Raw genomic sequence first — 25,122 nt, 5'->3', positions numbered from 1 at the left:
CAATATTCAAGGACTTTCATTCCTAAAAAATATATTCTTGTAATTCTAAGTAATCGTCCATTCCTAAAATTTCCAGAAATGTTTCTTGAAAGTGAGATGGATGCAAGCTATTCAATCTGACCATAAGGGTCCGGACACTTATGAACAAGTGAACCCAACACAAAGCTAGCATCTACTGATTAAACGGCTTCAGGTGCAATTATGCTATGTACAACTGATTGCACAAAACTATGTTTTTACGAACGCGATTTGCTTCCGAGACGCTGTGGAAAAAAAAAAAAAAAAAAAAAAAAAAAAAAAAAAAAAAAAAAAAAAAATCAATAATGATTACCTAGTTAACTAACCATGTAAAGCAAATACAAGCTCAATTTGAATGCACGTTAACCTTTTGTAAATATGTAAATAAATATATGTGTTTTTGGTAAATTATATTTTTTCCTTTTAGATGACTAATTTTTAGTTAGTTAATACCAAGTTTGGATTTTATTTTTTTTTTTAGAAATTCAAATGTTTCAGCTAATTTATCTTTCAGCATTTTTTAAGCAGGATGTGAAGAATACCTATAATTAGTGAAATTGTTTGTTTATTTTCGTAACCCGCGCGTAACGTTATAGGTCGCGTACATAGCAACGATTGTTTACGCGTACCGCGTTTCAATTTAATAGCGACCCATCGTAATGAAACGCATCCACTACCGTATACGACCAGCTAAAAAAAAAGCCAAAATATAAACCTGCTTTGTTTTCTTTTAGTTGCGTTTTTATTATCATTTTTTTTTATTGAAAGAACTGCCACATGTTCTATTCTGAGGCGATTCTTTCTAAGAAGGTACTTTGTTTACATTCTAAAATTGGGGTCAATTGTATCAGAAGCTAACTATTTCGTGTTTTAGGGCCCTTTAGCAAAAGTATGGCTGGCTGCTCATTGGGAAAAGAAACTGTCCAAAGTCCAAACCTTACATACGGACATCGAACAAAGTGTACATGCCATCGTCACGGAAGAAACAGCACCGATGGCTTTGCGTCTTTCGGGACAGCTTATGCTTGGTGTCGTTCGTATTTACTCGAGGAAAGCCAGGTATTTGTTGGAAGATTGTAATGAAGCTCTCTTGAGACTTAAAATGACTTTTCGCCCTGGACAAGCTGAACAAATTAATGCTCCTTCGGTTACCTCTATAAGAGGAAAAGATGCTATGGCTCAAAGTGCCAATTTAACCCTTCCTGATACCATTACGGAGTTTGACCTCTTGGCTCCAGATAGCTCTTTTGACATGCAATGGTCTCAACTTATTCAAACACCCAAGTCGCGTTCCTTTGAATTACATAGTCTTCCTAGCTCATCTTCTCCTTCTATTTACTCTACTGATCATTCAATTGAAGCAGCACGAAACGCTACTCCTCATGAGGCGAACCTTTTCTCTGATCCTTTGCAACTCAACAGTATGGATATGCAGTTCCAGTTACCGATATTTCAGTCAGGTGCTGGTACACCTAGAAGCGAGCATTCTATAGAAGTAGGAAGAGATGCTCCTCATGATCCTACCGGTGCTGCTGACCTTAGCGCGCTTGTTGGATCACAAGGTGGAAAATCACCTGCATCTTCCGCTAGAAGTTTTGGGACCCCAAGCCTACTTCCCGTCGGAAATAATTCTTTGGATAATGAGTTGTTAGCCCCCGTTGATGACTTACAATTGGATCTCGGTTTGGACGATCTCATGGATGATACCACAGTTCCCCCGCAAATACCAGCTGAAGAGCACGAAGAAATTTCTAATATTCAAATTCCCTCTGATCATCTTGAACAGGCATCATCTCCACAAGAGGACGTTCATGAAGTCGTACCCGACATTACCGACCACCAACTCTCAGTTCCTCGCGTACCGCGCCGTCAACGTGCCGTCATTGATCCAGTTACCGAGTTATCTTCTCGACAAATGAAAAAGCAACTATCTGATACTTCCTCTATTACAGCACCTCTTTGTTTGAACACCAATCCAGTCGTATTAAATGCTACGGTTAACTTCATGCGCAATGGGAATATGCAAACTTCTTTATCGTCCTCCAATTTAAACCCTCATTTAGCTGAAATTTTCAGAATGGACTTCTTGAAGAAGCTTCAAGAAGATGTTAAAAAACGTAAATTATCACCCGGAATTGAAGAAGAGGAAGTAACTAAGCATCAAAAAACAGATGACGCACCACAAGAAGAACAAGAGGTTTCAGGAATTCGCGAAGAGCCTGAAGCAGAGCAAAGTTTAGCTGAAATGTCTCCATTGGATACCCCTTTTCCTAATGATGAGGAAGTAGAGCCAGCAACTGAAATCCCTTCAGTTCCGCCAGCGGAAGTCAATATAGACGAAGATTCTATGATAGGTGCTCCGCCCGTTATGCTCGATGATAATGAGTGGGATGTTACTAATGGTCTTAACGAAGCTGCGTCATATGACTCTATGCCTAGCACGCAAGTTGCTAAAGACTTTGTTCATTCAAGATGGACCCCCCGTGTACGAGGAGAGCAAGCTTCATTTAAGGACTTGAGTGGAAACGCGAAGCGTGATGATGCCGTTCAGCTGTTTTTTGATGTATTAGTATTAGCAACAAAGGATGCGATATCAGTAAAACAAGACGAATCTTCCGAAGGTGACATTATTCTTACTGCTAAACAAAAAATGTTATTTAATTCTCTTTAAGAGGAGTAAAGTGAAGGTTCTAATTTTTGGCAAATTACGAGGATAATCTACATTTTTAATTGCATATATGTCATAATCAAAAGGTCCTCTGCTTTTTGCTAGTTTGATTTATCCTTCCTGACAATTGTATCTTCAGCTATTCAGGCGTTCGGTGCATACATCGTGTACAACTTGTTTGTTTTTAAATATTTTCAACGACGTGTATTATATTTTTGATAAGGGACTTATATCTTTTTGGTAATAACGAATTTTTATGTTGGATTAATAAATATAACTTAATTCCTTTATACTATAGTTTGCGGAAATGTAAGTAGAAAATTGGTGTAAATAGGCAATCTTAATCCGTTTCACTGGACAAGAATGTAAATGAGATTTGTAGGTTCAATGAGAATACTGTCTAGTTAAGAAACCTACATTTGCAATATTTTTCATTTTCACACTCCATTGCCTAAACAGGAAGACTGTACTAGCAAAACCAATAAACTCAAAACGCTTAATTATTGCCTCATGAAATGTCTATATAACCTCATTAAACCATCAGAAAAGAAAGAGTTAAATAAGCCGAATTCGTTTTGTGCCTTTCAAGGATGCATTTTGCTGATTTGAAACGGTAACTTCAATGCCTTTAGCTCGTGCAGCATCGATTGCATCTTTTGATACAGAACTACAATTAACTATCTCAACTCTTTTCAACAATGCGAGACCTCTTAGAAGACTAACAAATCCTGAACCTGTTACAGAGATACAATTTGAAAGGTTGAGAACTTCTAACTTCGGGCAGCAAGCCACTATATGGGAAAGATGATCGTTATTTAGTTCAGCATTATCGGATAGGTCCAAAACTTCTAAATGCGGAAGATATGTGAATAACTCCATAAACTTGGAGGAAATTGGTAATGAATCACGTAAAATTAATGACCTTAGGTTAGGACTAGAAACCAAAAATTTCACTGTGTTTTCAATTTCCTGATCTGTCAGTCGAATAAACAAGCTTAACTCAACACTTTTAAGTGAAGTAGGAACATTAGCTATAGAGAATAAATATGCTGAAGCAATTGTCATAGAAGGGGTAGAAGGTATGATAGATAAGTTTTCCAAAGAAGAGGGTAAGTAAAATATATCTCTTATAGATTTTTGCTTTGTATCGTCAATTATATGTAAATGCTTTAGATCCTGCTTATTTTCTTTTAAAGTAGATATGAGATTCGACTGATAAGTAACCACGAGCTCTTGCAAATTGGGGCTACAAGAAATTAAGCTAGCAAGAAACTCTTGCTCTTTCTCGTGAAATGGATGGATTTGATTTCTTATAAACTGTAAGCTTTTTAGATGCAAGACACTATGCTTTTTGTCAAATCGCTTATCCCAGTCCATATCATCAAAAAGCAAATCGGGAACAACATCAGCCAATTCCAACCGCTCTAACTTCTTGCAAGCTAAGATGACCTTAGAAACAGTAGAAAATGTGACAGAAGTAGCACAAAAAAAATATTTCAATTCGATAAACGGCGACCATATTAGGTGCATTTTGGGCATTAAATGTGGGAGATTTAAAGGTGAAATAGTTTTGTAAGTGTGTATAGAATTCACGCATCGTAGCAAGCCCTTGGTAGGGGTTAGAATACCTAATTTCTCCAAGCCAATGACTTCTTGTATATTGTTTTTTGCATATGCAGAATAGCGAGCTACCGTCATGACATTGCGATCTCTAAATTTGCTGCTTCGTGAAGATGCCTCAGAAAAATCTAGTTTACTAAAAAAAGAAAATTCCCTTTTGATTGAATCCTTCCAATTTTTTGAAACCTGCATGCAACGCACTATCGTCCGAAACTCCACATACTGAAAAATGTTTAAGAGTATTTCCCGAGGTAGTAAAGAAAACAGATCTTGAACTGGCCTAGTTTTCTGCATACGTTGTAATAATTGAGTGCTAGCTATTTTCAGTTTTTGTCTCATCGGGTCAAGTTTATGAACATATTTTAAGCCTTGCATATATACATGATCAGCTTTCGAATTAAAACCATCGTACTGAAGCAGTTGAGCCAAGCGTAAATAGCCTCTTGCATTTCTTTGATTTAGGTTTATCATCCTTTGAGCATCGGCTTGGGCTTCCTCATACAAACCCATCTCTTTCAGTACAATTGCCCTAATTTCAAATAGATCAATAACTGGATTAGGTTCTTGCTCGATGCATGATGTTATATACGCAAGGGCATCCTCATACCTTCTTTTTAGAAGGTAGTGTTTTGTCTTTTCTCGCCAATGCTTTATTTGATAATTGTTCATCTACAATTCAATAAAAAATGAAATGTCCTCAAAAAAGTTTAGAAAAAAAAGCTTCGGGGCCCTATTTACCTAGTTAATAAGCCAATTCCTCCGATTCTAATGCATACCTTTGGTTATAAATGTGTTTGGTAAAGTCAAGAGTTTACTGGCTCATCGCTATTCCTACCACAGCACTTGTCCTTAAGAGCTTTTCATTTGGTTTAAATCTCATTATTTTTTTCTACTCATGTCTTATACCATGTACAAATTGGCTGTTCTAGCAATGTTGCAAAACTAGCATATAGTAGTTCACAGAAATACTGGCGGTTTGTCGAAAAAACGAAACAATTTGAGAAAGATGCACTGACATAAAAAATGCATCTAAATATGGCATTCTAAACAGAAGAACAATTGAACTTAGGTAAAGGAATGGAACGAAATCATAGTGCACACTACTGAGAATTATTGATAAGCAAACGAATCATAAAGATTGATTGGCATAAGAGAATGGTTTAAACATAACTAAGTATTTAAATGAACTTATACATATAATAGAAGGGTTCACGAGAAAGAAAAGTAATCTTTCACTTTTGCTTTTTTACGGAGGCCTTGGGAATTTGAACAAGCCAGATACCACAAAAGATTAAGAAGGCGCCCAACACAGCAAAACAGGAGACGTAATAAGGATAAGCGTGTGGAAGGAAACGAGGATACTCATTATGGAAGAATTGACGAATTGTGAAAGTTGCTTTCTCGTCTATAGGATTCAAACCGGGTCTATGATAAGCAATTTTATAAGTGAAAACACCATAATGGTCCGGAACATCAAAAATAGCTTCATAATGTTGATGTGTTTGACTACCGGAAGCCACTGGAACCATATTCACACGATAATAAGGATCGAGCATCACAAGCTCCATCTGAACATCATCGGTCACATAAGGTTGAGGTTGGCCATCGTTCAAAATCGCAATGTCAATGGAAAAAACCTAAAATAGTTAGCAAAACATGATTACGATGGTTTCTTGACACTTACCATTTGATCCTTAATTCTATAAGTAGAAGCATTACGAAGTTCGTAAGGTTCGCCAACCTTTCCGTAGGTCATGTTAGTAGCATGCAAAACGGCGACACGTTGGAAAACCCAGTTTGTCAGATCGCGAGCAAACAGAGCGTTTGCTACAGAGTATGAGGGAGAACTAGGAGAAAGGTATGCATTGGCAAACATTTCAGGACTTCCACTAAATCCAATACGCTCACCAGCATCGCTTTGAAAGACACTGACTAAAAATAACTGAGCACCGGCTGCCCAAGGTTCTTCGGAAACTTGACTCTCAGATTTCTTGTTGTACACGTATGTGGAAGGGTTTCCACGAAGTACAGGCTGAGCACGATAATTCTTGCCCAAGAAGTGACCATTTCCTTTATAAACGATTGAGCCGGCCTGACGGGTTTCATCTGAGATGATATGAGGACTTTCAGTTAAAGCATCCAACAATACAGATTCGTCATCGGAACCCTCAACCGAATGGAAATGATCCACTACTGAGGAATGACGCTCGCCAACATACATATCTAACTGTCTTCCTAACTCACGGATTCCTTCAGGAAGGTTCGAACCAGCAGCAAACAAGACGTTACCGCCAGCTTGCGCAAACTCTAGAATAGCTTTAGGAGAAAATGCAGCTCCGAGACCTAAAATCAACTGTCAATCGTTTGTTCTCTTATTACTCCTTATATTCTTTATCACCATATACCACATACTTTTGCTTTGAGTAGAGAACAATATGACATTGTCATACTTGCGCTCGCCGTATTCAAACAGCTTTGCTTTTTCGTCCTTCACATTCGCTACGGTTACATCAAAACCATTTTCTAGAATTTAAAGTTAGATCTTGTCCGTCTGATCGATTCTCTTACCTCTCAATGATTCCAGAAATGTGCTGTAGTCTTCTAAAGAATGATCTGCTGTAGCCAAAATTGTATGGCGCAAACCCTGGACAAATAGTGACCAGGACAAGGCAATTAATAGGCACAATGCTCGTTTCATCGTTGTGCTTTCACCTGTGCTAAGGTCACGTTTGAAATGACCATGCGCAGTGGACCTTACTGTTTAGTGAGCCTGAAGGATGTTGCTAGCAACAGAATGCACCATGCAGATGGATCGTACAAAAATGCATCATTTAGTACGATAAAATAGAATACAATGGGAAAATAATTCATAGGAGAAATGAGTCGCTAATCAGCTGCAGATATCTACACAAGTAAATTAAGGATTATATCAAAGAAATTTTACAGATTAGATAGTTGGAACAGAAGGAAATGTTTAACGGTTTACAATAACTTTCCATCACTTAAGGTACGATATGATGAACATAAAGGTGAGCAAAATATATTGCTTTAATTGTCTTTGAATCGAATTTCTTTAGGCTTTTTCATCTATACTTGCAAGCGAGTTATGCCTAAGTGATCTCGTTTCTATTTCTACATCCAGTCAAATTAGGGAAGAGGGTATTGCTTTTTGGGAAGGGGAAGAGTTGTACCGCTGACCTTGATGCACTCTTGACCCAACCAGTGTCCGAGAGTAATGGCATAGTCGATACCATGGTCTCCAGCAAGAGCAGCAATGAAACCTCCGGCAAAGGCATCACCTGCGCCATTAGTGTCAACAATTTCCTCAGCGGGAACGTGATTAGGCTTGTAGGTGTTTACTTTACCATCTTGGACTACAATAGTGGCATCGGCACCCTGGGTAATAACAACAGCACGACTGCGTTTCTTGTTTACCTTCTCAACAGAAGCCAAAGCCAAAGCTACTTGACCAACATCCTTAGTTTGAATACCGTGGTGCTCACCATAGCTAAGGATTTCAGACTCGTTACCAATGATGTAGTCACAATAAGGAACAACAGAGTCCATTTGCTCCTTGAAAAATTGAGAAAGAAAAGGAGCACTAAGATTCATAATGTAGGGCTTGTTTTTTTCAACAGCATGCTTGGCCAATTCCAACATAGCCTCAGGGCTGACAGTCAAGTGGTATCCACCAACATAGAAAATCTTAGAGCTTTCGACAAGGCTCCAAACTTCAGGAGCCTTCAAGTCCTTAAGCTTATAGTTGTTTGCAGCTCCCAAGTTGGTGCACAACGAGCGGCATTTGTTATTGTTACTCAAAACAACGGCACAAACACCAGTAGTGGTGGAAGGATCAACAGAGAAAAGAGAGCGTAATCCAGCTTTGTCATTAGACTCACGAAGCATGCGAGCGAAATCGTCATTACCTACACAACCAGCAAAAACAGTAGAGTTGGGAGGAAGGACATATTGAGCAGCACGGCAGCTGTTTTGAGCAGCACCACCAGCACCATAACTTATACAGGTCTCTTTGTAAATACCCATTTGCTTCTCAGATGCCAAAATGGCATCGTTGGCGTTCAATTCATACTTTTGGAGCGTATCTTCTCCTCCTCCAACGTAGTAATCCAACAAAGGGTTTTCCAATCCGAATAAGACGTAAGAAGACATAGTCAGTAATATTCTTCTTCAAAAGTATATAGGAAAAGGGTAACTGCGGTTCGACATGAGTTTACAAAAGATTCTGTAACATCACTTGAAATAACGAATCATTGCGCGATGTTAACTTCTACAACGCGCCTCGTACCAATACTACCAATACCTTAAGGAAAACAATAAAGTGAAGAATATGCAAGGTTAATAAGCTCAAAAAGCAGTTCTCAGTCTTCCTTTTTCTTGTAATTTAATGGCCTCATAATAAATAAAATCTTAATTGTAACTGAAAGTTTATGGTATCTATTCTTCTTTAATCTCTGATTCTTTCTTCTTTTCCTGGACAGCTGCAACAATATCCAAAGAAAGCAATCGTAGACTCAAATCTTCTACAATTTGAGATGGTGTGGCTGATTCACTTTCCCAAACCAACAACAGCATCAGTTCTTGTAATCGCTCAAAGTTGTCTCGTAACTGCACTTGCTCTTTAGAGAGAACATAAATGCATTGTGAAAGATCACTCTCGAGGGCCATAGCACCATACTCATTCCATTGAATTTTATAAAGAACAAGGTGTTCCAAGTAGCTAGCGGCTTTCTCACAAGCCATACTAGTTAGCGTAAATTGATTTTTCGGTGTAAATTCATCGAAAGCAGTTAATTTATTCCATATTACCCGGAGCCTGTTAACAAGCGGCCGCTCGCGAGCAATCTCTATAGTATAGTCTTCGTAAGAAAGTATATAGTTACATTCCATAAACACGTCGTCAATGCTTTTTTCAATTTTTGGAAGAAGGAAAATGGGAAAATATGTATTAAACGCATAGGAACATAGGTTATCAAACATGCTACTGTCCTTTCGGAATTTATCCAATGTAGTAGATGCTTGTTCTTTATCTTCATAAAATGGGTAAACCTCAGCATCCTTTTTTGAAATTTCGTCTAAAACGGTACACAGATAATGCTTACTCAGAGAGGCATTATTGATTAAGATAACAAATCGCTCGTACAATGGTTTTTGTATTTTACTGCCATCTTTGAGTTTTTGAAACTGACTGCGAATATTTCCACATAATCCAGTTAGGTCAGAAGAGATATATATAAAGTAGATTTTTTGAAATATAGGACACAAACTTTCGTGAACAAATTTATCGAGGTATGCAGATGAACCGGAAAAGAAAACACGTTGAATGACTTGCTTCGTAACGTACATAACATCATCTACAATGGAACTCGACCAAGGAAATACTCTTGTATAATGCTCCTCCAGCTCAAAGGCCGTCTCCATGCTATGCTTCAAATAGTAAGTCTCTAGTTGTAAGAGGGAGGGTATAAGCTGGTCGGAAATCAATTCTTGAATTTTGGAACTAGAGAAAACTTTTGCGCATTCAAATGAACGCTCATCATTGGAATTGACAGAAGGATCTGGATTCAATAAGCGGTGAATAAATCGGCTCATGAAAATCCTGTACATATTCCACTTGGTCAAAATAGACGTGACTTCATTCAATAGAGGGTGTAGAACTTGTAAACTTAGCCGTTCCATTTCACGCTGGTCTGAAGGAAGGTTGCGGTGTTTGATTTTAGCATTCAAGAGCAAATATTTATAGCTCTTTATTGAATGCAGAAGAGAGGAAATACGACGGATATCATACATAGTGCTTATGATGAGAGATCCTTGTCTATCACAATCAAACTGTAAGTTTTCAATCACGGTGATTGTATTCTTTGCCTTGTAATACCGCAGAACCAGAGGAGTATGAGCTCGTACTATGCTTGCAACATGCTCAACTAATCCAGTAAATGCTTGCGAAAAAAAGAAAGAATGAGAGGGGGGTTCGTCCAGCGTAGCCCTGGCTTTGGAAGCAATAATCCCACCAAAGAAATGCCAGTACGCTTCTAACCCTTCTTTTTCTTTCCCAATCAAAGGGAAAAGTTTAAAGTATCTAGTAATTTCTTTTTGATCCTTGTCACGGGCTGCTTTTTCGAATTCCCTTTGAAACAATGCGTGCAGCGATTCAACGACTTCATTTAGAGTTTCGGTAGGTGCAAGTGGTTGCTCACTGGTCGGAACAACTGCAAGGGCAAACTTCCCTTGTATAATAGATGGAGAAGTACAGTTTGCACGGTGTACGAAATCAGCAGCTTTTTCCCACTGTTGCCGAAGCATAGCTCGGTTTAGTTCTATGAGGCATTCCTTAAAATCACGAACTTGACGCACATACAAAAGACATTCCTTTAAGCGATTTTGTTCTCTGTCCACAACTTTGATTTTATCAATCACTTGTGGATCCACGATAGACGCGTCACAGAATTCCTGTTTCAATTCATCAGTTTGAGTCACCAACAAAACCAACCGTTCTCCAAGTGATTGTAAAGTAGATTTGTAACTATCAATGGATTGTTGATCATTCAGAATAGATTCGAGCTGTTCATCCGTCTGCTTTGATTTTACTTGTAAAGACTGAAATGACGCTTCAATCTCATTTAAGTTCTTGCATTCATAGATAGAGATATTTTGCATAATTCACAATTGAGTCAAGAAACCGTCGATACCATATGCTTGAATTGAATAGACCTATGTCACGCGCTTGGAACAAGACCGCGTAAACAATAAAAGATCCCGGCAGTAATTCAAAATTAATCAACGGGAACTAATAATGGTAGTATATGTTAAATAATAGGATAAATGGCACGACCAAATTGTGGTTTCCCTTTCCTGTATAGAACTGTGTCAAAGTAATTCAGTATGTTTCATGTTGGTTGTTCACTTTCAGCGAGCGATAGTGCTATTGTTTTCCACGTTCCATTGTCGTATCTTGGATAGCGTTAGGTACTTTTACTCGTTATTAAATAAACAGTATGATTACAATCTTACTTTTCATTATTACTTTGTAGAAACTAGAAGGGATTTCGTGTTTAAAAATTCATTTCGAATCTCATTAACGTAAAAATAGAGGGAGATCAAGGGTATCCACCAATTCTACTGCGCTTTATAACGTGGATTCCACATCATTAGAACTGCTAGTTGGAAATTCCTTGAAAAGAACATGACCATTTCTGTTCTTAATCCTTCTTCATGGTGTGTAACTCTTTGTCTGCTTCATAATGTTGAACTTCCGGATGAGCATCCAAAGTGTTTACAGAGTTCTCAGGAAGAGTAACACTGAATCCTTTAAAGACGGTGTCATATACATGACCGACTTTAACGCCAGATGCTTCCAATTCGGCTTTTGCCCTACATTATCAACTAGTTAGATTATACCTAGAATTAATAAAGACTGCGTACTTGTTCACATCAGTGTTGTCTTTTAATTGTACCTACATCACAATTAATTTAGTAAAAAGTCCTCATAGTCTAAAATTCACTTCTTCACAGTCTCCCATAGCGTCAATTTATCCATTCTCACATCAATTGTTATAGAATGGAAACGAATTCGCAAAACGCTAGCCAAGAACTGCTCAAAACATTGGGAAGGAACTTACGATGTAGGATTTCTCACTCATTTTATGATATTGAAATAAACCTTTAGAAATAAAAGAACGGGAAACTATTGTAACTGGACTCTGTCGAAAAATTCTGCTTTTCAAAAGAATTGTAAGCGTTATAGTTGAGTTTGTAAATGTACTGCTGTGTATTTATATGCTTTACATAGTGGTCTCACCCTTCCTCTTTGTTCATTGCGCATCAGCAGGCCCTTATCACATCGACAATGCAACTAAGTCATTGATATCGAACAAAAGACTAAGTAACCTGCGATACATTACGGCCGTAAACATACATAACGATAAACTACAATATCGATAAAAACATTACCGATTTGGAATTCACATACCTTAAAAAAAAGACATGGAATGTGAGTACATCAATGAATGAGGATATCTATGGGAAAACATAGCTAAACGGGAATTAAAGATGAAAGAATACTAATGTTTTTTAGAAAGCTTGCTTCGTACTAAGGATAAAAGAACTTTAGAAAGCTTTTGTTTTTCTTCATGACAGGTAACATGTTACTCCCCCAAAACAAACAAAAGTATTTAGTGAAAAATTAGCCCAGTGCTTAGGAAGTGAAGAGAGACGCAAATAGAGTATGCTTTAGGAGTGAGAGTGCTGTAATTTTTTTGATTTCATTTTCAAAGGTTTTAGGGAATTAAACAATTGATCATATTTGTTGGGCTGTTGTGAGAATTAGGACAAGTGTAATTCGACGTGTTGAAACACAGAAACTTCAATGGATCTCCCTTCAGTTAAAGCGAATCCGCCGTTTCAACAAATCAAGGCTGTCTTGGAAAAGATTCCTTCTGGCGACCATGTTTGGGATCTAGATGGCGATGAGGAAAAGCGTATCTTGAATTGGCTGGTAAAACTCATAGCGACAAACATGGAATGGATTGAGAATACGGACGAGAGGGAAGACTTACTTGTTACAGTTTGTCAAATGATAGCTGAACGCAGCGGTCGTATGGCCGCACCTACAAAAGTACGAAAATTCACCATGGGCAATCATAAGGAGATTCGTATTCTAGAACCAAGTCTTACCTACGATACGCTTGGATTTAAAACATGGGGCTCTGCTCCTTTATTGTCTGCTCATCTTCCTGAGTGGGAAACTCCCGATCCATCTATCCGTGCTCTTGAGCTGGGATCTGGCACCGGGCTTTTGGGAATTAGTGCTGCCCATCAATTAGGATGGCAAATGGTCTGCACTGATTTACCGGAAATTGTAAAAAATATGGAACATAATGTTTTGGAAAACGAATCCTTGGTTCAGGAAAACAGTGGTTCCGTTGAATGTCATGTATTGGATTGGATGAACCCTCCGTCGACTGATCACCCTCCAGCTTGGCTTGAACGACCTTTTGAACGTGTTATTGCCAGCGATTGTGTTTACGAAACGAATTTTGGAAGACTTGCTATTGCTTTATTCTTAAAGTATTTAGCGAAGGACGGTATTGTGATAACGGAGTATCCTCTTCGGCATACACACTTAGGAGAGATTGCGGAATTCGAAGAATTAATGCAAAAAGCTGGATTTATACGCGATACTGGAGAAGAAATCGGTCAAGAAGATTTTGGCTCGCGATATCCGGTCACTTGCCGTTGGAGTCGGTGGAAGTACAGTAACTCCGTATAACTTAAATGTTCGATCTCCTACCAAAAGCTATAATACTCGTTCTTATTCCTTATGGTATGTCTTTTCTTTGGAACCACTAGTTTTAGACCGCCTAAGCACCCAAATATAGAATGTACATATTTATGGGTTGCCAAATAAAGGTTGTTATTTTGCAACTGTTATCTTTTTTTGTAAATAAGTTAAATAAAAAATGAATATTAAAATTATCTCGTTTTTATTTTGTTTTTCCATTATCATATTATTGTATATAACGTACTGGTGTTCTTGTTTACATAACCCTACCCTAACGGAAAATACATGGGGAAAGGCTACCACCCAATGTCCGTTGATACAACTGATCCTTTCCCATCCACGACCAACCCTCCTCTCATCAGCAGGAACAGAGTTTTAGTAACTTTCAATTCTTTCAATAATGTTGTCCGGTAAATTGTTTATGCAACGACTTCCCAAGCAGTTGCTTGGCCTTCGTAACGCGGCTACCATTGGTGCCAACAGTACTACCTCTCTACAAAAGGAAAGTCCTCTGGCAGATGCCATGATTGCTCGTCCTCGTCTCGTCGATTTGGAACAACGATGGGATATAATGCCTCAAGAAGAAAAGGACACTTTAATCACTGATTTGTACGCTCGTCAAAAGCTTCCTTGGACAGACTTATCGGTTGAAGAAAAGCGTGCTGCCTATTGGATTGCTTTTGGTGAACATGGTCCCCGTGCCTATAGTCATATCAACCAAAAGACTGTGTTTTGGGGTACCGCTGCTGGTCTTATTATCGCCGTTGCCATGTTTGCTTTGATTCGTACTCAAGCTGCTCCTGCTCCTCACACTTTAACCCGTGAATGGCAAGAAAAATCCAACGAGTACATGAAGGAGAATAAGATCAACCCCATCAGTGGTGAAGCTAGTGAAGGTTTCACCGGACGTGGTCAAATCACCGGTGGTATATTCTCTCCTTCTGGCAAGCAAGCTTAAGTTCCTCTTTTACTTTTGATATTATCTTTCTTTTCTGTACCTTCGTAACGAAGCTTTATTCTCGGTTTTGCTTTTTTACACTCATATTTTCTACTATTTTTCACTCGTAATCGGAGCTTAGTTTCAATATTCTTTTCGACTGTTTCTGCACGAATACAGAATGAAGGCAATTGTCTTGGAATACTAGTTTTTCTTTGTTTTATTCTCCCTTAATGTAAAAATTTGATCCCCCTTACATGATATCTAGTATTTTGTAACTTTCTTATTTTTTTTATTTCACTTTCCAAAATGTAGAACCATCGATCATCCGGATTCATTAAATAAATTTATGAATTCGAGCGTTTCAGATCTATTATTCTTTGAAGAAGCGAGTAGCAAGCTCAAAAGTTTGTTTAAATATATAACATCATCGTCAATCTCATCAATTTTAAAACTATTTATTCTGGAAACGAACTGTTGCTTATGCACCCCTTTATTATAATTAGCGGCAACATGGTAGCATTGTTCCTAAACATTAGGCATTTGTAATTCGAAAGGTAAGAAAACAAATAAAGTCAAAAGATCCTTCATATCAAATCTCAAGTATTAATCAATAAAGTCACTTTCCCAAAACCCATCAGGAATTTTTTTTGGAGGCACGACACGTCGATGACGGCCAACCTTTTGTACAAGTGTATTATGGGGACAAGAATGAGGCAAGCTATTTGGTTTTCGATTCTCGTCGTTCCACGCTAGAGCAATGCCAGTATCCTTAATAGGACCATGTAGCTTGTAAAACTATTTCTTGGTTAGTAGAATTCATCACTAAAAAAGAAACGTACTTTTTGGCAATCAGGACAATCAAATGCTGGCAATAACTTTCGTTTCTTACCACGAACCACGTCGTCAAATTCCTCCTGGTTAATAGTATCTTTTTTGCTTCCAAATTCAGGTCGTTTGGGAACCGAATATCTTGGAAGACTATTTATGTCCACCGGAGCCAACGGTTGGGTTTCACGCAACATAGCCATGTCCTCGGGAGCACGAGCCTGCAAACGGGCTTCACCGGGAGAGCTTTGATAAGAGTTTTCACTGGATAACATGGCATCCTCGTTTGGTTCATCCTTGAAGATTGGAAAGGATTCATTTTTAGAAATCTCAGGCTGTGCATCAGTTTGAAAGGGAAGTTTGGGAGACATGGGTTCCTGCTTCGGTATTTCATGATCTTTGAAATCTTCCTCAGCAGTCTCGCTCCCGGGAATTTCATCTTCTTCTTCCGTGGTAGAAGCTTGGGAATTCGGTAGAGAAGGCATCGAAGGAACGAACTGAGCCTTTGACTTTCGAGGAGAATTGGTTGATGGAAGTGTCTTTTTCAAAGAACGTTCATTGGCAAGCTCTTGTTCTAATTGAAGACGCATGCTTTTCTCATACGTAAGTTCTGTTTTTAGTTGAAGATTTTCTTCTTCCAAACGTTCAATGGCGTTTCCTAATTCATGGTACAGGTTGCTCCAGTGTCGATGAGTTGACTTTGGTTGTTCGGTCATAAGTGAGGGAAAACAGGCTAGCGAAAGTAAAAGATTATAGCAGAAAAAGAAAAGTTATTCAACCTGCTTTTGCCGACTTGAGGCTGTTTCGCTAAGGACGTGATTCTGCTGGCAGTAATATTCGTCTGTAAATTGGGATTCTTCTTGCTCTACACGCTGAATCCTCTTTTCACGTTCCACATGCAAAGAGTATAACAAAGCATTGGTTGCAGAATATGGATGAATGTGGGATTCAACTGGCTTCGCCGATTCCAGAGGTCTTGTCCTTTTATGAAATCCACGTTCCTCGAAAGGGGAGTCTGCGTCACCAAAACTTTGTTTCCGCTTAATTTTGAATCTTCAACAAAAATCGATGGGACGGCCTCCAATTTCCAGTTGCCGATCAATTCTAATTCACGTAGCTAGTGAATGGGAAAAGTAAAGTGTTACAAACCATACGAAATGTAAACAAAAGACCGCGACGCGTCGCGTCAAGTCTCCCTACGTTTCACTGCAGACCGTTAAATGAAAAGCAGTCACTCTGTTTTTCTATAAAAGCTCCCTGCTTTCTTAACTATTCTTTACAATGTCATTTGCAACCCGCAGAGTCACGAACTTGGTTTACACCATACCGAGATTAGCAGATGTCAACTGCTCGTGCTACGGGGTGCAGAGAAGAAGCGCTTGAACTCTTGCGACTTGTATTTTTATGTGCAGATTACGCCTTGCAAGATGAGAGGATGGCCTACATGTTTTAGATTACATTTTCAGGTAGTTATAGTAGATATAAAAGATGCTTTGATTATGAATATATGAATTATCGATAATAGATGTTTTAAGGATTGAATTGTAAGCTATAAAGTAAATACATTTGGAAGACAAAGAGGTTTGTAAGTATTGTTAACGGATTTACTTTTGACAACGACTTTGTAGAGGAAAGCTAGTGCTTTTACAGATTTGCAGCAAGCTTCAGTGAAAAGTGAAAAGTGAAAAGAACAAAAGGGAAATGTTGAATTCTTTCAACTAATGGCAGAAAAACAAATTGTTTAAGAAATATAGAGAGAGCAAAAAGTAGAAAATGCAAAAGATATTCATAAATAAAAATTTGTTGAATGAAAAAAGTTTGAACTGCCCCCACTCGGAATCGAACCGAGGATCTTCGCATTACAAGTGCGATGCTGTACCACTAAGCCATAAGGGCTGATTTGTGATTGAAGATATTTTAGTACAGTTATATAGTGGTTTTTATTTTATTAAGAGGCAGTTGGGATACAAGTAGGATAGTCTGGTAGTGGATGATCAAAATAAACAGACTAAAGTGAGAATATCTATATCATCTTTGTAGCTTTTTCTTCTTTCTTGGATGATGCATATACATATGTATGTATGTAATTGCTTTTGTGATGTTGTAAAAGAGCGCTTGCTTTCAAGAAGACCATCAACAATGGCCTAGTAAATTCAATTACAGGATGTAAACAGTGAATTTCCATTATGAATTCCTTTGCATTTACAGTAGAAAAAGGAACTCTGAAATCTCCAGGTATTTTTTTTTATTTTTCTATTTTTTTTTCTTTTAGTAAAGAACCTCTTGAAAAGTACAAAAGGAACCGAGAATTGTCTTGTTGTAAATATCAAGGCCAGTAAAATAAGGCTTTTAGAATTCAAGCTTGATTTAATGAGGTAAGCGCAACATAAATAGGAAAATTGTTAATTTATAAAAAGGAGGAAACAATCAGCACTGATCCAATATTGTTTTAATGATGAGTAAATGAAGTGGTAAACCGCTAAATTCCATTCTGGGCTGAATTTTGCCTGCTCAGTTTCAGTACTCGAATGAATTGAACCATTTTAAGTGAAATTGTTATTTATTCCTCTCCAACGCTAGATGTATTACTTGGATTGTACACTCATACTGACTTTATTCAGGCGTAAGAGATCACGCATATCTCAAATCTACCAAATGTCTCTAGTGATTATTTATTTTTATTTTTATTTTTGAAACGATTTTTCTTTCTGAACCATTCGCAAATCTGGTAGAGGCTTCGAATAGAGAGGAGAATTGTTAGCGAAAAGTTGCTCTCTGAAGATTCCCGTCATGAGTTATTGAAGATGGGTAATATGAAAACTAAAAAAAGAACATTACATAAGTTTCGAGCAAGGATTTAACAACTTGGTTGGAAAGATCAAGTGTATGATTTTTGATGCGGGAACTGCTTCTGAGACACCACCTCTGTCCACAACAAGTACTGGAATGGCCAAAATACAACTGAGCCCAAAGGATATAACTCAATTTCGTACGGCTTTGGTAAGTTTTATTCGTTTAAGAAAAATTTATTTCCAAAAGATTGCTAATGTACGTAGAAATGCTACGAGACTAGACAATACAAAAAGGGTCTCAAGGCTATTGAGTCTGTAATCGAAAAACATCCTGAACATGGCGAATCGATCGCTCTCAAAGGTATCCTTCTTCATTCATTAGGACAAATTAAAGAAGGTTATGAGAACGTTCGACTCGGCCTTCGTCACGACGTTGCTTCTGGTGTTTGTTGGCATATCTATGGTCTCGTTTGCAAAGCAGACAAAGATTATGTACAAGCAGCAAAGTGTTACATCAATGCTCAAAAATTGGAAAAGGGAAATACTAGCCTTTTGCGTGATCTTGCCCTTTTGCAGAGTCAGCTTCGTCAATTCAAGCCTTTGGCTGATACAAGAAACACACTTTTGCAAGCCAACCCCGGCGTTCGAGGTAATTGGAGTGCTTTGGCTGTAGCTCAGTATCTTCGTGGCGAGTTCGCTAGTTCGTTTAAAATTTTGGACGCTTTTGAGACTACTATTAGCCAAGGAATTCCCGTTGATCCCCAGGAGGAGTCCGAGTCTCAACTTTTTATCAATTTGGTTATTTTGAAAAAAGATGGAACTGCTGCTGCTTATGAGCACCTGCTTTCCGAAGAAAAGAAAATTTTAGATCTTACTGCATTTTTGGAGATCAAGGTTGGATACGAATTAACTTTGGAAAAATTTGACGAAGCAAAGGCTACTTTGATCAGGTTGTTGGATCGTAACTCTGACAATCACGACTATTATCACAAGTTGCAACAAGCTTATGGTTATGAAGATGACAAGCACAATGTACTCAACTTCGACAAGTGGCTCTCTCTGTATGACAAAATTTCTATGCTTTATCCTAAGTCTGAATGTCCTAAGAGAATGCCCTTGGATAAGCTATCTGGTGACTTATTCGCTCAAAGAGTTGATTCTTATTTACGTGCCAAGCTTAAACGAGGAATTCCCTCTGTATTTGTAGACATCAAGTCCTTATATGAAGATGCGTCTAAGTGCAAAGTAGTCGAAAAGTTGGTTTCCGATTATGCATCATGTTTGTCGGATCATGCAAAGTTCTCGACTGCAGACACTGAAGTGCAAATACCTACTACTCTGCTCTGGACATATTATTATTTGGCTCAACACTTTGATTACACTCGAGAGTTAAGTCAAGCTGAACATTATATATCTTTAGCTCTCCAACACACTCCTACTCTCGTTGAACTTTACATGACGCAGGCAAGAATTTTTAAGCACCAAGGAAAATTACAGGAAGCCATGGAAGCTATGGATTTTGCTCGCAAATTAGATTTACAGGATCGTTTTGTGAATAATAAGTGTGCAAAATACATGTTACGCAACCACGAAAATGAACTCGCTGCAAATACCGTCGGATTGTTTACTAGAAATGAAGCTGTCGGTGGTTCCGTGGGTGATCTTGCCGATATGCAATGCCTTTGGTATATGTTAGAAGACGCAAAGTCCTTTTATCGACAAAAGAAGTATGCTATGGCATTGAAGCGTTTCAACGCTGTTATTTCTATCTTTGAAGCTTGGGCTGATGACCAATTCGATTTCCATTTCTTTGCGTTCCGTAAGAACACCATTCGTAATTACCTGGACTTGCTCTCTTGGGAAGACGGTGTGTTTAATAATTCTGTATTTTTTGAAGCTTGTCAGCTTGCTACTCAAATCTATTTGGATCTTTTCGATCACCCTTTTGCTCGCTATGGACCCAAGCCCGCGGACTATGAGAAGCTATCGCAAGGAAATCTTGATGAGGAAGAGAGAAAGAAATTAATGAAAAAACTGAAGAAAGACATCTCCAAGCGTCATGAACGTGCAGAAAAAATTAAAGAAACAGATAAAGCTCGCGCAAAGTCTGAGGATGGTACGCCTGTGAAGTTTGACGAAGACCCTCTTGGTGAAGAATTGGTTAGCACGAGTACTCCACTACAAGACGCACAAAAGTACATGGATAAATTGTTGTCAGTTTCAAAAGAAAATCCAACAACCCTGCTATTGGCCGCAAAGTTGTATGGTCGTCAGGGTGACTCAGAAGCCGCGAACCGCTATTTGGAGCAGGCAAGCCAAATACTAGACCAAAATCATGCATCTGTCATAGAAGCAAAACAATATTTGACCACTAAAAATGCTTAGAATTTAAAAAAATCGAATGTTTCATATTTTTTTAAAAAAAAAGAACACGAGCGTATCGTTAAGTAATAATACGTAACAAATAGTACGGAATGTAAGAGATATGCAAACCCATTGAAGGGATTTTGTTTAATAATAGTAGTAGGCTTTCGAAACTCATAATGCGAATAGCGCGTAACTAACTCACATTTCGGATGCTGAATTCTGGAAAGCGCATGGAAACATTTAGAATGTCTTTACTAGAGCCATACCCTCCCTGCGCTACAGAAACATATTAGTAGCTTATTATTGGTACCCATTATTTTTAGCAAAAGCAAGACTAAAATTGATGAAATGTTGTTCGACGCATTCACAAACCACATTTTTGATGATATCTTTGATCTTCACGACCGTTCAAAACATGCAACATCTGCATGGTTAAATTGTTGGGGTCCTGCCTTTGAATTAAGGGAAACAGATAACACGCTTGAAGTAGACGTTGAAGTTCCTGGAATTCCAAAGGACAATTTGCACGTAGACTTGGATGGTCGAAAGCTAACTGTTTCCGGAGAGCGGAAGCCTGACGAATCTCAAGCTGGACCTCTCATCCGCTGGAGTGAAAGATGTTTTGGTGCTTTTTCTCGAACTATAGCCCTTCCTCAACACGTTGATGATCGCATGGTACAGGCTTCTCTGAAGGATGGCATACTGAGTATCATTATGTACAAAAAACAGATGGAATCTAGCACGAAAATTGTTGAAATTCAATGATTTATTTAATTCAATAAATCTCCTCAATTTTTAGGATCTGAGTTTGGAAAGTGATAATGATATATATTACTCTTGTTGAGATATATTGACAGATATATGAAGATGCTTGAGAGCTCATGCTCATTAACAACTTGTTCATATTCATTACTATCATCAATTGACAGAAGAAATTTTTTTGGGAAGTAATAACCGCGCACCATTGCTCACTTTTTCCTCAAGAATTTGACCATCAAGTTGGTATACTTGAGTCCACTCGATTCACTTTTTCTTACAACTGCAGAAATTTTCCTAACAAATAGTACTGTAGGAACGGCTTTTATGAAAGTGAAAATATCTACCATTCACCGCGAATGTACCCTTGATATATTTCCATATCAACGATTTGGTATCTGTGTGCCAAAAGAATAAATTGAAGTTTAAGCATAATAAGGATGATATATTCAAGTTAACACAAAAACTAGGATCGAAGACAATGTAATCAGAAAAGAGACTATCTTTTCATAGCATTGAAGTATTGTTTTCCTTGATATTCTTTTATTTCTATATCCATTTAATAAAAAAATAACATAAATTTTTCTGACGTTCTACTTTTTTAAAGGAGGTTTTTGTTTTGTAAACACAGCACTTTTCTTGACAATCAACGATCAATTAACCTTTCAACCCGATCATTAATTTGGATCAAAGTAAATGCAAAATACATAGCTCTTTTATTTTTATTTATACTGGCTCAATTCGAGAATAAGTGAATTAGCATAAACTGCAGGTACATCGCTTCACCTTGTCATCAACCAAACACTACAACTATGGCTAAAGTGTAAGAATTTTTGATAACCCGTTCAAAGTTAACAACTCAAATAGTCCTCGTAATTTTCGACTTTTAGAAGAACTTGAAAAAGGCGAAAAAGGTCTCGGAGACAACTCTTGTTCTTACGGATTGACTAATGCTGATGACATTAGCTTGTCCGATTGGAATGCTACCATACTAGGACCTGCTCATGTATGTCTAAATAAACCAACAACATGCTTTCATCCCTTTTAGCAAAATTCAGTACTGTTGTGAAGCATGGATATTTGGTTTGTCAAAAGAGTCCCTTCCTTTTTACTGTCACTTCAAATCTGGATCATGAAAATGTACTAACAGCTCATCTATAGAGTGTTCATGAAAACCGAATTTACAGCGTAAAGATTCATTGTGATGGTAAATATCCTGATGCACCTCCTCGTGTAACTTTTGTCTCCAAAATCAATTTACCTGGCGTTGACAATGAAACTGGTGAGGTAAGTAAAGGAACTACAGTTGGCATTAGTGGTTTGTACTGAATAGAGAAAACAATGGTGTACAATAACACTCGTCAATCTTTGCTGAGTGTTCCATGGATTCCCTCTGCTTACCTACATTAACTTATGCAATATGCATACTAACTATCATCAGATTAATCCGAACAAAATTGGTTGTCTTCGTCATTGGAAACGAGAATATACGATGGAAACTATTCTTTTGGAGTTGAAAAAGTACGTCGATTGACGAATTGAACCGTAAAGGAAAGAAGCACTAACACATATTAGAGAAATGGCATCTTCATCGAACCGTAAACTGCCTCAACCTGCTGAAGGTAGTACTTATGAGTAGGTGCGAATAAAACAAAGCCATTTCAATGATATTGGAGCTCGTTACGAAAGAAAAAAATATATATACACATATAGATATTATTTGGATGTAGCGCTTTTCAAATATAGAGCTCCCGTGCATTCAATTTTTAGCAATGACCTTAGTTATGTCTATCAAGATACCGTCACATAAAGTTTATCTAAAGAATATGGATTTTTTTCTATGGATAATTCTCTACTTTCGTAAAACTCGTATGTAGTCTGCAAGTGATAAACTTGTAAAGAAAAAGACTTGATATCTGAAAAATTAAGAAGGGGTTAATGAAATGCTTCACGAGTTTCTATTCCTAGATGTGCGATTTTATGTTGCTTTGGCCTTAGTATAATCCATTCTCCAGCTGCCAAACATTCCTGGACAAGCATTCGTCAGTGTTTCCCAAGTCTGATCACGTATAATATTTTCAACAGTTTGTTCAGACTTGAGGGTCATTGAAACCTCCTCTAATGGCGAGATTTTGATTTCTTGTTCTTTAGCATAGGGGTCTAAACGTTCAGAGACCAGTGGTTTTTCAGAAGTTGGATTAACATTTGATGATGGACTATTTTTGGACAACTCCTCTTCTGTAACTGCAATGCAATCCTTCAAGAAATTATCTCTACTGAGCCATCCTTGAAATAATTCTTGCTTAACTCGATTGCATCGTTGCTCTTGAGATTCTCTGGCTTGTCCCGGTGATTCCCATTTAGCAGAATTAAGAGATAGTTGTATTGTATCATCTATTTTTCGTGCCTTTCTTAAAACATCTATGAAAGAAGCTTGTTAGTGACATTCAAGGCAAGTCATAGTTCCAAAACTTTTGGACATACTCTTCAGGTACCGAATGTTCAGGCAAAGTCCTCTCTTTTCTTCACTCATTATTTATAGAAAAAGTATTTCGACTTTAAAGTCCAAAAAAGTGGATGAAAATATTTTATTCTGTTAAAAGGTAGACTTCTTGCAGCTGTAGCTTGTAATAAAGCGGAAAGTACTCTGTGCTTCGTTTGAAAAAAGGGTCTGTTTGCAGACTAATGTAAGCTGCAACGTATAATTTTACATTCGTTATTTATTCTTTGTCTTTATTATTTTTGTAATGGAAAACGCGTCTTTGGATGTACGATATTGTATCAAGTCTTTGGTATCAGTAACTGCTGGGATTATATCGTATGCAATTCTATAAAAAAAGGTCTAAAATAAGCTTCTCTAAGAGGATCCGGGGACAAGAGTTGGAATTCAATGTTGAAGAACCCTGTCCGTTGTTTGTTTTGCTCTTTGTCTATAGTATGAATGGGATAGTTTTGTCTAACTGCCTTAGATATCCCTAGAAAATAAAAGTCTTAGGGTGTTGGCACAGAAAAGTTTGGATGTGTCTAGCTTGAGTACGGACTTGTACAAAGCAGAAAACCTTGGCTTTTGTGTAAATCTTCCCTTCTTTCTCTATTGCTTATGTGGATTTTAAATTACGAGGAGATGCCCTTTCAGTACTTGGCTCACAAAGCTCTGCCTGCTGGGGTATAGTGTTGTTGCAGCTAAGAAAGACATTAATTTTCTGAGATTTTACAGAGTGAGAATAAACTCTTCCTTTTTCAGACATTCCAGTAAGAGTCCTTTCTTCGCTTTCATCGGTTGGCAAAGTTGGAGCTTCTGCAGAGGAATTCTCAGAGAGAAAAACAAGCGACCGTAAACCAATGTCATTGTGAGCAAGTTTTGTCGCAGGTTCTCTCTTCTTCAAACCCCACGAACATTTTGCGAAGAAGTTCTTTATAGTGCAGAGAATCCATTGAAAGAATTCTTTTGGACTCATTGAAGTATATATGAATACAAAAGATTACAATAGAAAATATTGAAATGGTGGAATAATCTTAAAAAATCTGGAAGTGTTTTGATAAACTTGCTCCCCTTTTTACCAGATGAAGAAACGAAAATTCAACAATTGATGATTCTCAAGGCATAAATAGCCACAGTAAAGTGAATAAATATATATTTTATGCTTTCTATTGAGAATTGTTCAATTCTATGGGTAAAATACCGGTTGGTAGAAGCGACGACCTTTAGAATGGATATTTACATTATGTAAACAAGTAAACAAATAAGATATATACCTTAAATGCTCAATGAAAGGCATCACAGCAAACCGTTGAAATATGATACTTATAATATTTTTCTTTTCTTTTATATTTTTGG

General features: G+C 37.7%; 14 protein-coding genes and 1 non-coding gene across 15 annotated transcripts; 6 read left to right on the top strand and 9 right to left on the bottom strand.

The window, feature by feature from the left end:
• Window positions 1-678: 678 nt before the first annotated feature.
• On the top strand, window positions 679-2,975 carry SOCG_04807 (mitotic cohesin complex). The gene is made up of 2 exons (XM_013163954.1): window positions 679-828; window positions 893-2,975. Exons 1-2 carry the CDS (start codon window positions 796-798, stop codon window positions 2,687-2,689), a joined length of 1,830 nt encoding a protein of 609 aa, XP_013019408.1. The 5' UTR covers window positions 679-795; the 3' UTR covers window positions 2,690-2,975.
• On the bottom strand, window positions 2,891-5,432 carry SOCG_04806 (F-box protein Pof3). The gene is made up of 2 exons (XM_013163953.1): window positions 5,083-5,432; window positions 2,891-5,036 (listed from the first exon to the last, which is right to left on the bottom strand). The coding sequence occupies exon 2, from the start codon at window positions 4,973-4,975 to the stop codon at window positions 3,242-3,244; it is 1,734 nt and encodes a 577-aa protein (XP_013019407.1). The 5' UTR covers window positions 4,976-5,036; window positions 5,083-5,432; the 3' UTR covers window positions 2,891-3,241.
• SOCG_04805 (dolichyl-di-phosphooligosaccharide-protein glycotransferase subunit) lies at window positions 5,371-7,100 on the bottom strand. The gene is made up of 4 exons (XM_013163952.1): window positions 6,875-7,100; window positions 6,719-6,829; window positions 5,991-6,649; window positions 5,371-5,943 (listed from the first exon to the last, which is right to left on the bottom strand). Exons 1-4 carry the CDS (start codon window positions 7,002-7,004, stop codon window positions 5,539-5,541), a joined length of 1,305 nt encoding a protein of 434 aa, XP_013019406.1. The 5' UTR covers window positions 7,005-7,100; the 3' UTR covers window positions 5,371-5,538.
• Window positions 7,101-7,177: 77 nt separating this feature from the next.
• Window positions 7,178-8,567, bottom strand: SOCG_04804 (adenosine kinase). Its single transcript, XM_013163951.1, has one exon. It carries the CDS (start codon window positions 8,474-8,476, stop codon window positions 7,454-7,456), a length of 1,023 nt encoding a protein of 340 aa, XP_013019405.1. The 5' UTR covers window positions 8,477-8,567; the 3' UTR covers window positions 7,178-7,453.
• On the bottom strand, window positions 8,504-11,207 carry SOCG_04803 (transport complex subunit Cog4). The gene has a single exon (XM_013163950.1). It carries the CDS (start codon window positions 10,979-10,981, stop codon window positions 8,762-8,764), a length of 2,220 nt encoding a protein of 739 aa, XP_013019404.1. The 5' UTR covers window positions 10,982-11,207; the 3' UTR covers window positions 8,504-8,761.
• A 116-nt stretch (window positions 11,208-11,323) lies between these two features.
• On the bottom strand, window positions 11,324-12,127 carry SOCG_04802 (subtilisin cleaved region like protein). The gene is made up of 3 exons (XM_013163949.1): window positions 11,944-12,127; window positions 11,747-11,778; window positions 11,324-11,695 (listed from the first exon to the last, which is right to left on the bottom strand). The coding sequence occupies exons 1-3, from the start codon at window positions 11,962-11,964 to the stop codon at window positions 11,524-11,526; spliced, it is 225 nt and encodes a 74-aa protein (XP_013019403.1). The 5' UTR covers window positions 11,965-12,127; the 3' UTR covers window positions 11,324-11,523.
• A 393-nt stretch (window positions 12,128-12,520) lies between these two features.
• SOCG_04801 (methyltransferase Rrg1) lies at window positions 12,521-13,758 on the top strand. The gene has a single exon (XM_013163948.1). It carries the CDS (start codon window positions 12,690-12,692, stop codon window positions 13,590-13,592), a length of 903 nt encoding a protein of 300 aa, XP_013019402.1. The 5' UTR covers window positions 12,521-12,689; the 3' UTR covers window positions 13,593-13,758.
• A 142-nt stretch (window positions 13,759-13,900) lies between these two features.
• Window positions 13,901-14,794, top strand: SOCG_04800 (cytochrome c oxidase subunit V). The gene has a single exon (XM_013163947.1). It carries the CDS (start codon window positions 14,005-14,007, stop codon window positions 14,560-14,562), a length of 558 nt encoding a protein of 185 aa, XP_013019401.1. The 5' UTR covers window positions 13,901-14,004; the 3' UTR covers window positions 14,563-14,794.
• A 104-nt stretch (window positions 14,795-14,898) lies between these two features.
• On the bottom strand, window positions 14,899-16,548 carry SOCG_04799 (CtIP-like endonuclease). The gene is made up of 2 exons (XM_013163946.1): window positions 15,384-16,548; window positions 14,899-15,339 (listed from the first exon to the last, which is right to left on the bottom strand). The coding sequence occupies exons 1-2, from the start codon at window positions 16,083-16,085 to the stop codon at window positions 15,148-15,150; spliced, it is 894 nt and encodes a 297-aa protein (XP_013019400.1). The 5' UTR covers window positions 16,086-16,548; the 3' UTR covers window positions 14,899-15,147.
• Window positions 16,549-17,193: 645 nt separating this feature from the next.
• On the bottom strand, window positions 17,194-17,265 carry SOCG_16264. The gene has a single exon. It is a non-coding gene; the product is annotated as a tRNA-Thr (tRNA).
• Window positions 17,266-18,241: 976 nt separating this feature from the next.
• SOCG_04798 (NatA N-acetyltransferase complex subunit) lies at window positions 18,242-20,596 on the top strand. Its single transcript, XM_013163945.1, has 2 exons — window positions 18,242-18,369; window positions 18,426-20,596. Exons 1-2 carry the CDS (start codon window positions 18,256-18,258, stop codon window positions 20,544-20,546), a joined length of 2,235 nt encoding a protein of 744 aa, XP_013019399.1. The 5' UTR covers window positions 18,242-18,255; the 3' UTR covers window positions 20,547-20,596.
• A 55-nt stretch (window positions 20,597-20,651) lies between these two features.
• Window positions 20,652-21,837, top strand: SOCG_04797 (hsp20-like protein). Its single transcript, XM_013163944.1, has one exon. The coding sequence runs from the start codon at window positions 20,877-20,879 to the stop codon at window positions 21,291-21,293; it is 417 nt and encodes a 138-aa protein (XP_013019398.1). The 5' UTR covers window positions 20,652-20,876; the 3' UTR covers window positions 21,294-21,837.
• A 259-nt stretch (window positions 21,838-22,096) lies between these two features.
• Window positions 22,097-22,923, top strand: SOCG_04796 (ubiquitin conjugating enzyme Mms2; the record flags this gene model as incomplete). The annotated part of the gene is made up of 5 exons (XM_013163943.1): window positions 22,097-22,107; window positions 22,152-22,290; window positions 22,446-22,571; window positions 22,726-22,805; window positions 22,860-22,923. 5 exons carry the CDS (start codon window positions 22,097-22,099, stop codon window positions 22,921-22,923), a joined length of 420 nt encoding a protein of 139 aa, XP_013019397.1.
• A 32-nt stretch (window positions 22,924-22,955) lies between these two features.
• On the bottom strand, window positions 22,956-23,896 carry SOCG_04795 (caffeine induced death protein Cid2). The gene is made up of 2 exons (XM_013163942.1): window positions 23,769-23,896; window positions 22,956-23,705 (listed from the first exon to the last, which is right to left on the bottom strand). Exons 1-2 carry the CDS (start codon window positions 23,815-23,817, stop codon window positions 23,263-23,265), a joined length of 492 nt encoding a protein of 163 aa, XP_013019396.1. The 5' UTR covers window positions 23,818-23,896; the 3' UTR covers window positions 22,956-23,262.
• On the bottom strand, window positions 23,830-24,947 carry SOCG_04794 (uncharacterized protein). Its single transcript, XM_013163941.1, has one exon. The coding sequence runs from the start codon at window positions 24,740-24,742 to the stop codon at window positions 24,383-24,385; it is 360 nt and encodes a 119-aa protein (XP_013019395.1). The 5' UTR covers window positions 24,743-24,947; the 3' UTR covers window positions 23,830-24,382.
• Between the last annotated feature and the right edge of the window lie 175 nt (window positions 24,948-25,122).

This window comes from Schizosaccharomyces octosporus (genome assembly GCF_000150505.1).
Source record: "Schizosaccharomyces octosporus yFS286 unplaced genomic scaffold supercont6.2, whole genome shotgun sequence".
Lineage (NCBI taxonomy): Eukaryota > Fungi > Ascomycota > Schizosaccharomycetes > Schizosaccharomycetales > Schizosaccharomycetaceae > Schizosaccharomyces > Schizosaccharomyces octosporus.
Note: the sequence above shows the minus strand (reverse complement) of the source record. Positions and strands in the feature narration are given on the sequence as shown.

What these genes read in the sequence shown, in the direction of transcription:
- SOCG_04794 (XM_013163941.1), bottom strand. Translation starts at nt 24,742, where the DNA reads ATGAGTCCAAAAGAATTCTTTCAATGGATTCTCTGCACTATAAAGAAC.
- SOCG_04799 (XM_013163946.1), bottom strand. Translation starts at nt 16,085, where the DNA reads ATGACCGAACAACCAAAGTCAACTCATCGACACTGGAGCAACCTGTAC. An exon ending in ATTGTCCTGATTGCCAAAAA is followed by an intron (nt 15,340 to 15,383) that starts GTACGTTTCTTT and finishes ACCAAGAAATAG; the next exon opens with TTTTACAAGCTACATGGTCC.
- SOCG_04806 (XM_013163953.1), bottom strand. Translation starts at nt 4,975, where the DNA reads ATGAACAATTATCAAATAAAGCATTGGCGAGAAAAGACAAAACACTAC.
- SOCG_04795 (XM_013163942.1), bottom strand. Translation starts at nt 23,817, where the DNA reads ATGAGTGAAGAAAAGAGAGGACTTTGCCTGAACATTCGGTACCTGAAG. An exon ending in GAACATTCGGTACCTGAAGA is followed by an intron (nt 23,706 to 23,768) that starts GTATGTCCAAAA and finishes CTTCTTTCATAG; the next exon opens with ATGTTTTAAGAAAGGCACGA.
- SOCG_04802 (XM_013163949.1), bottom strand. Translation starts at nt 11,964, where the DNA reads ATGAGTGAGAAATCCTACATC. An exon ending in TGAGTGAGAAATCCTACATC is followed by an intron (nt 11,779 to 11,943) that starts GTAAGTTCCTTC and finishes ATTGTGATGTAG; the next exon opens with GTACAATTAAAAGACAACAC. An exon ending in GACAACACTGATGTGAACAA is followed by an intron (nt 11,696 to 11,746) that starts GTACGCAGTCTT and finishes TTGATAATGTAG; the next exon opens with GGCAAAAGCCGAATTGGAAG.
- SOCG_04803 (XM_013163950.1), bottom strand. Translation starts at nt 10,981, where the DNA reads ATGCAAAATATCTCTATCTATGAATGCAAGAACTTAAATGAGATTGAA.
- SOCG_04804 (XM_013163951.1), bottom strand. Translation starts at nt 8,476, where the DNA reads ATGTCTTCTTACGTCTTATTCGGATTGGAAAACCCTTTGTTGGATTAC.
- SOCG_04800 (XM_013163947.1), top strand. Translation starts at nt 14,005, where the DNA reads ATGTTGTCCGGTAAATTGTTTATGCAACGACTTCCCAAGCAGTTGCTT.
- SOCG_04797 (XM_013163944.1), top strand. Translation starts at nt 20,877, where the DNA reads ATGTTGTTCGACGCATTCACAAACCACATTTTTGATGATATCTTTGAT.
- SOCG_04807 (XM_013163954.1), top strand. Translation starts at nt 796, where the DNA reads ATGTTCTATTCTGAGGCGATTCTTTCTAAGAAG. An exon ending in AGGCGATTCTTTCTAAGAAG is followed by an intron (nt 829 to 892) that starts GTACTTTGTTTA and finishes TTCGTGTTTTAG; the next exon opens with GGCCCTTTAGCAAAAGTATG.
- SOCG_04798 (XM_013163945.1), top strand. Translation starts at nt 18,256, where the DNA reads ATGATTTTTGATGCGGGAACTGCTTCTGAGACACCACCTCTGTCCACA. An exon ending in CTCAATTTCGTACGGCTTTG is followed by an intron (nt 18,370 to 18,425) that starts GTAAGTTTTATT and finishes TAATGTACGTAG; the next exon opens with AAATGCTACGAGACTAGACA.
- SOCG_04801 (XM_013163948.1), top strand. Translation starts at nt 12,690, where the DNA reads ATGGATCTCCCTTCAGTTAAAGCGAATCCGCCGTTTCAACAAATCAAG.
- SOCG_04805 (XM_013163952.1), bottom strand. Translation starts at nt 7,004, where the DNA reads ATGAAACGAGCATTGTGCCTATTAATTGCCTTGTCCTGGTCACTATTT. An exon ending in ATTTCTGGAATCATTGAGAG is followed by an intron (nt 6,830 to 6,874) that starts GTAAGAGAATCG and finishes TTTAAATTCTAG; the next exon opens with AAAATGGTTTTGATGTAACC. An exon ending in ATAGAATTAAGGATCAAATG is followed by an intron (nt 5,944 to 5,990) that starts GTAAGTGTCAAG and finishes TAACTATTTTAG; the next exon opens with GTTTTTTCCATTGACATTGC.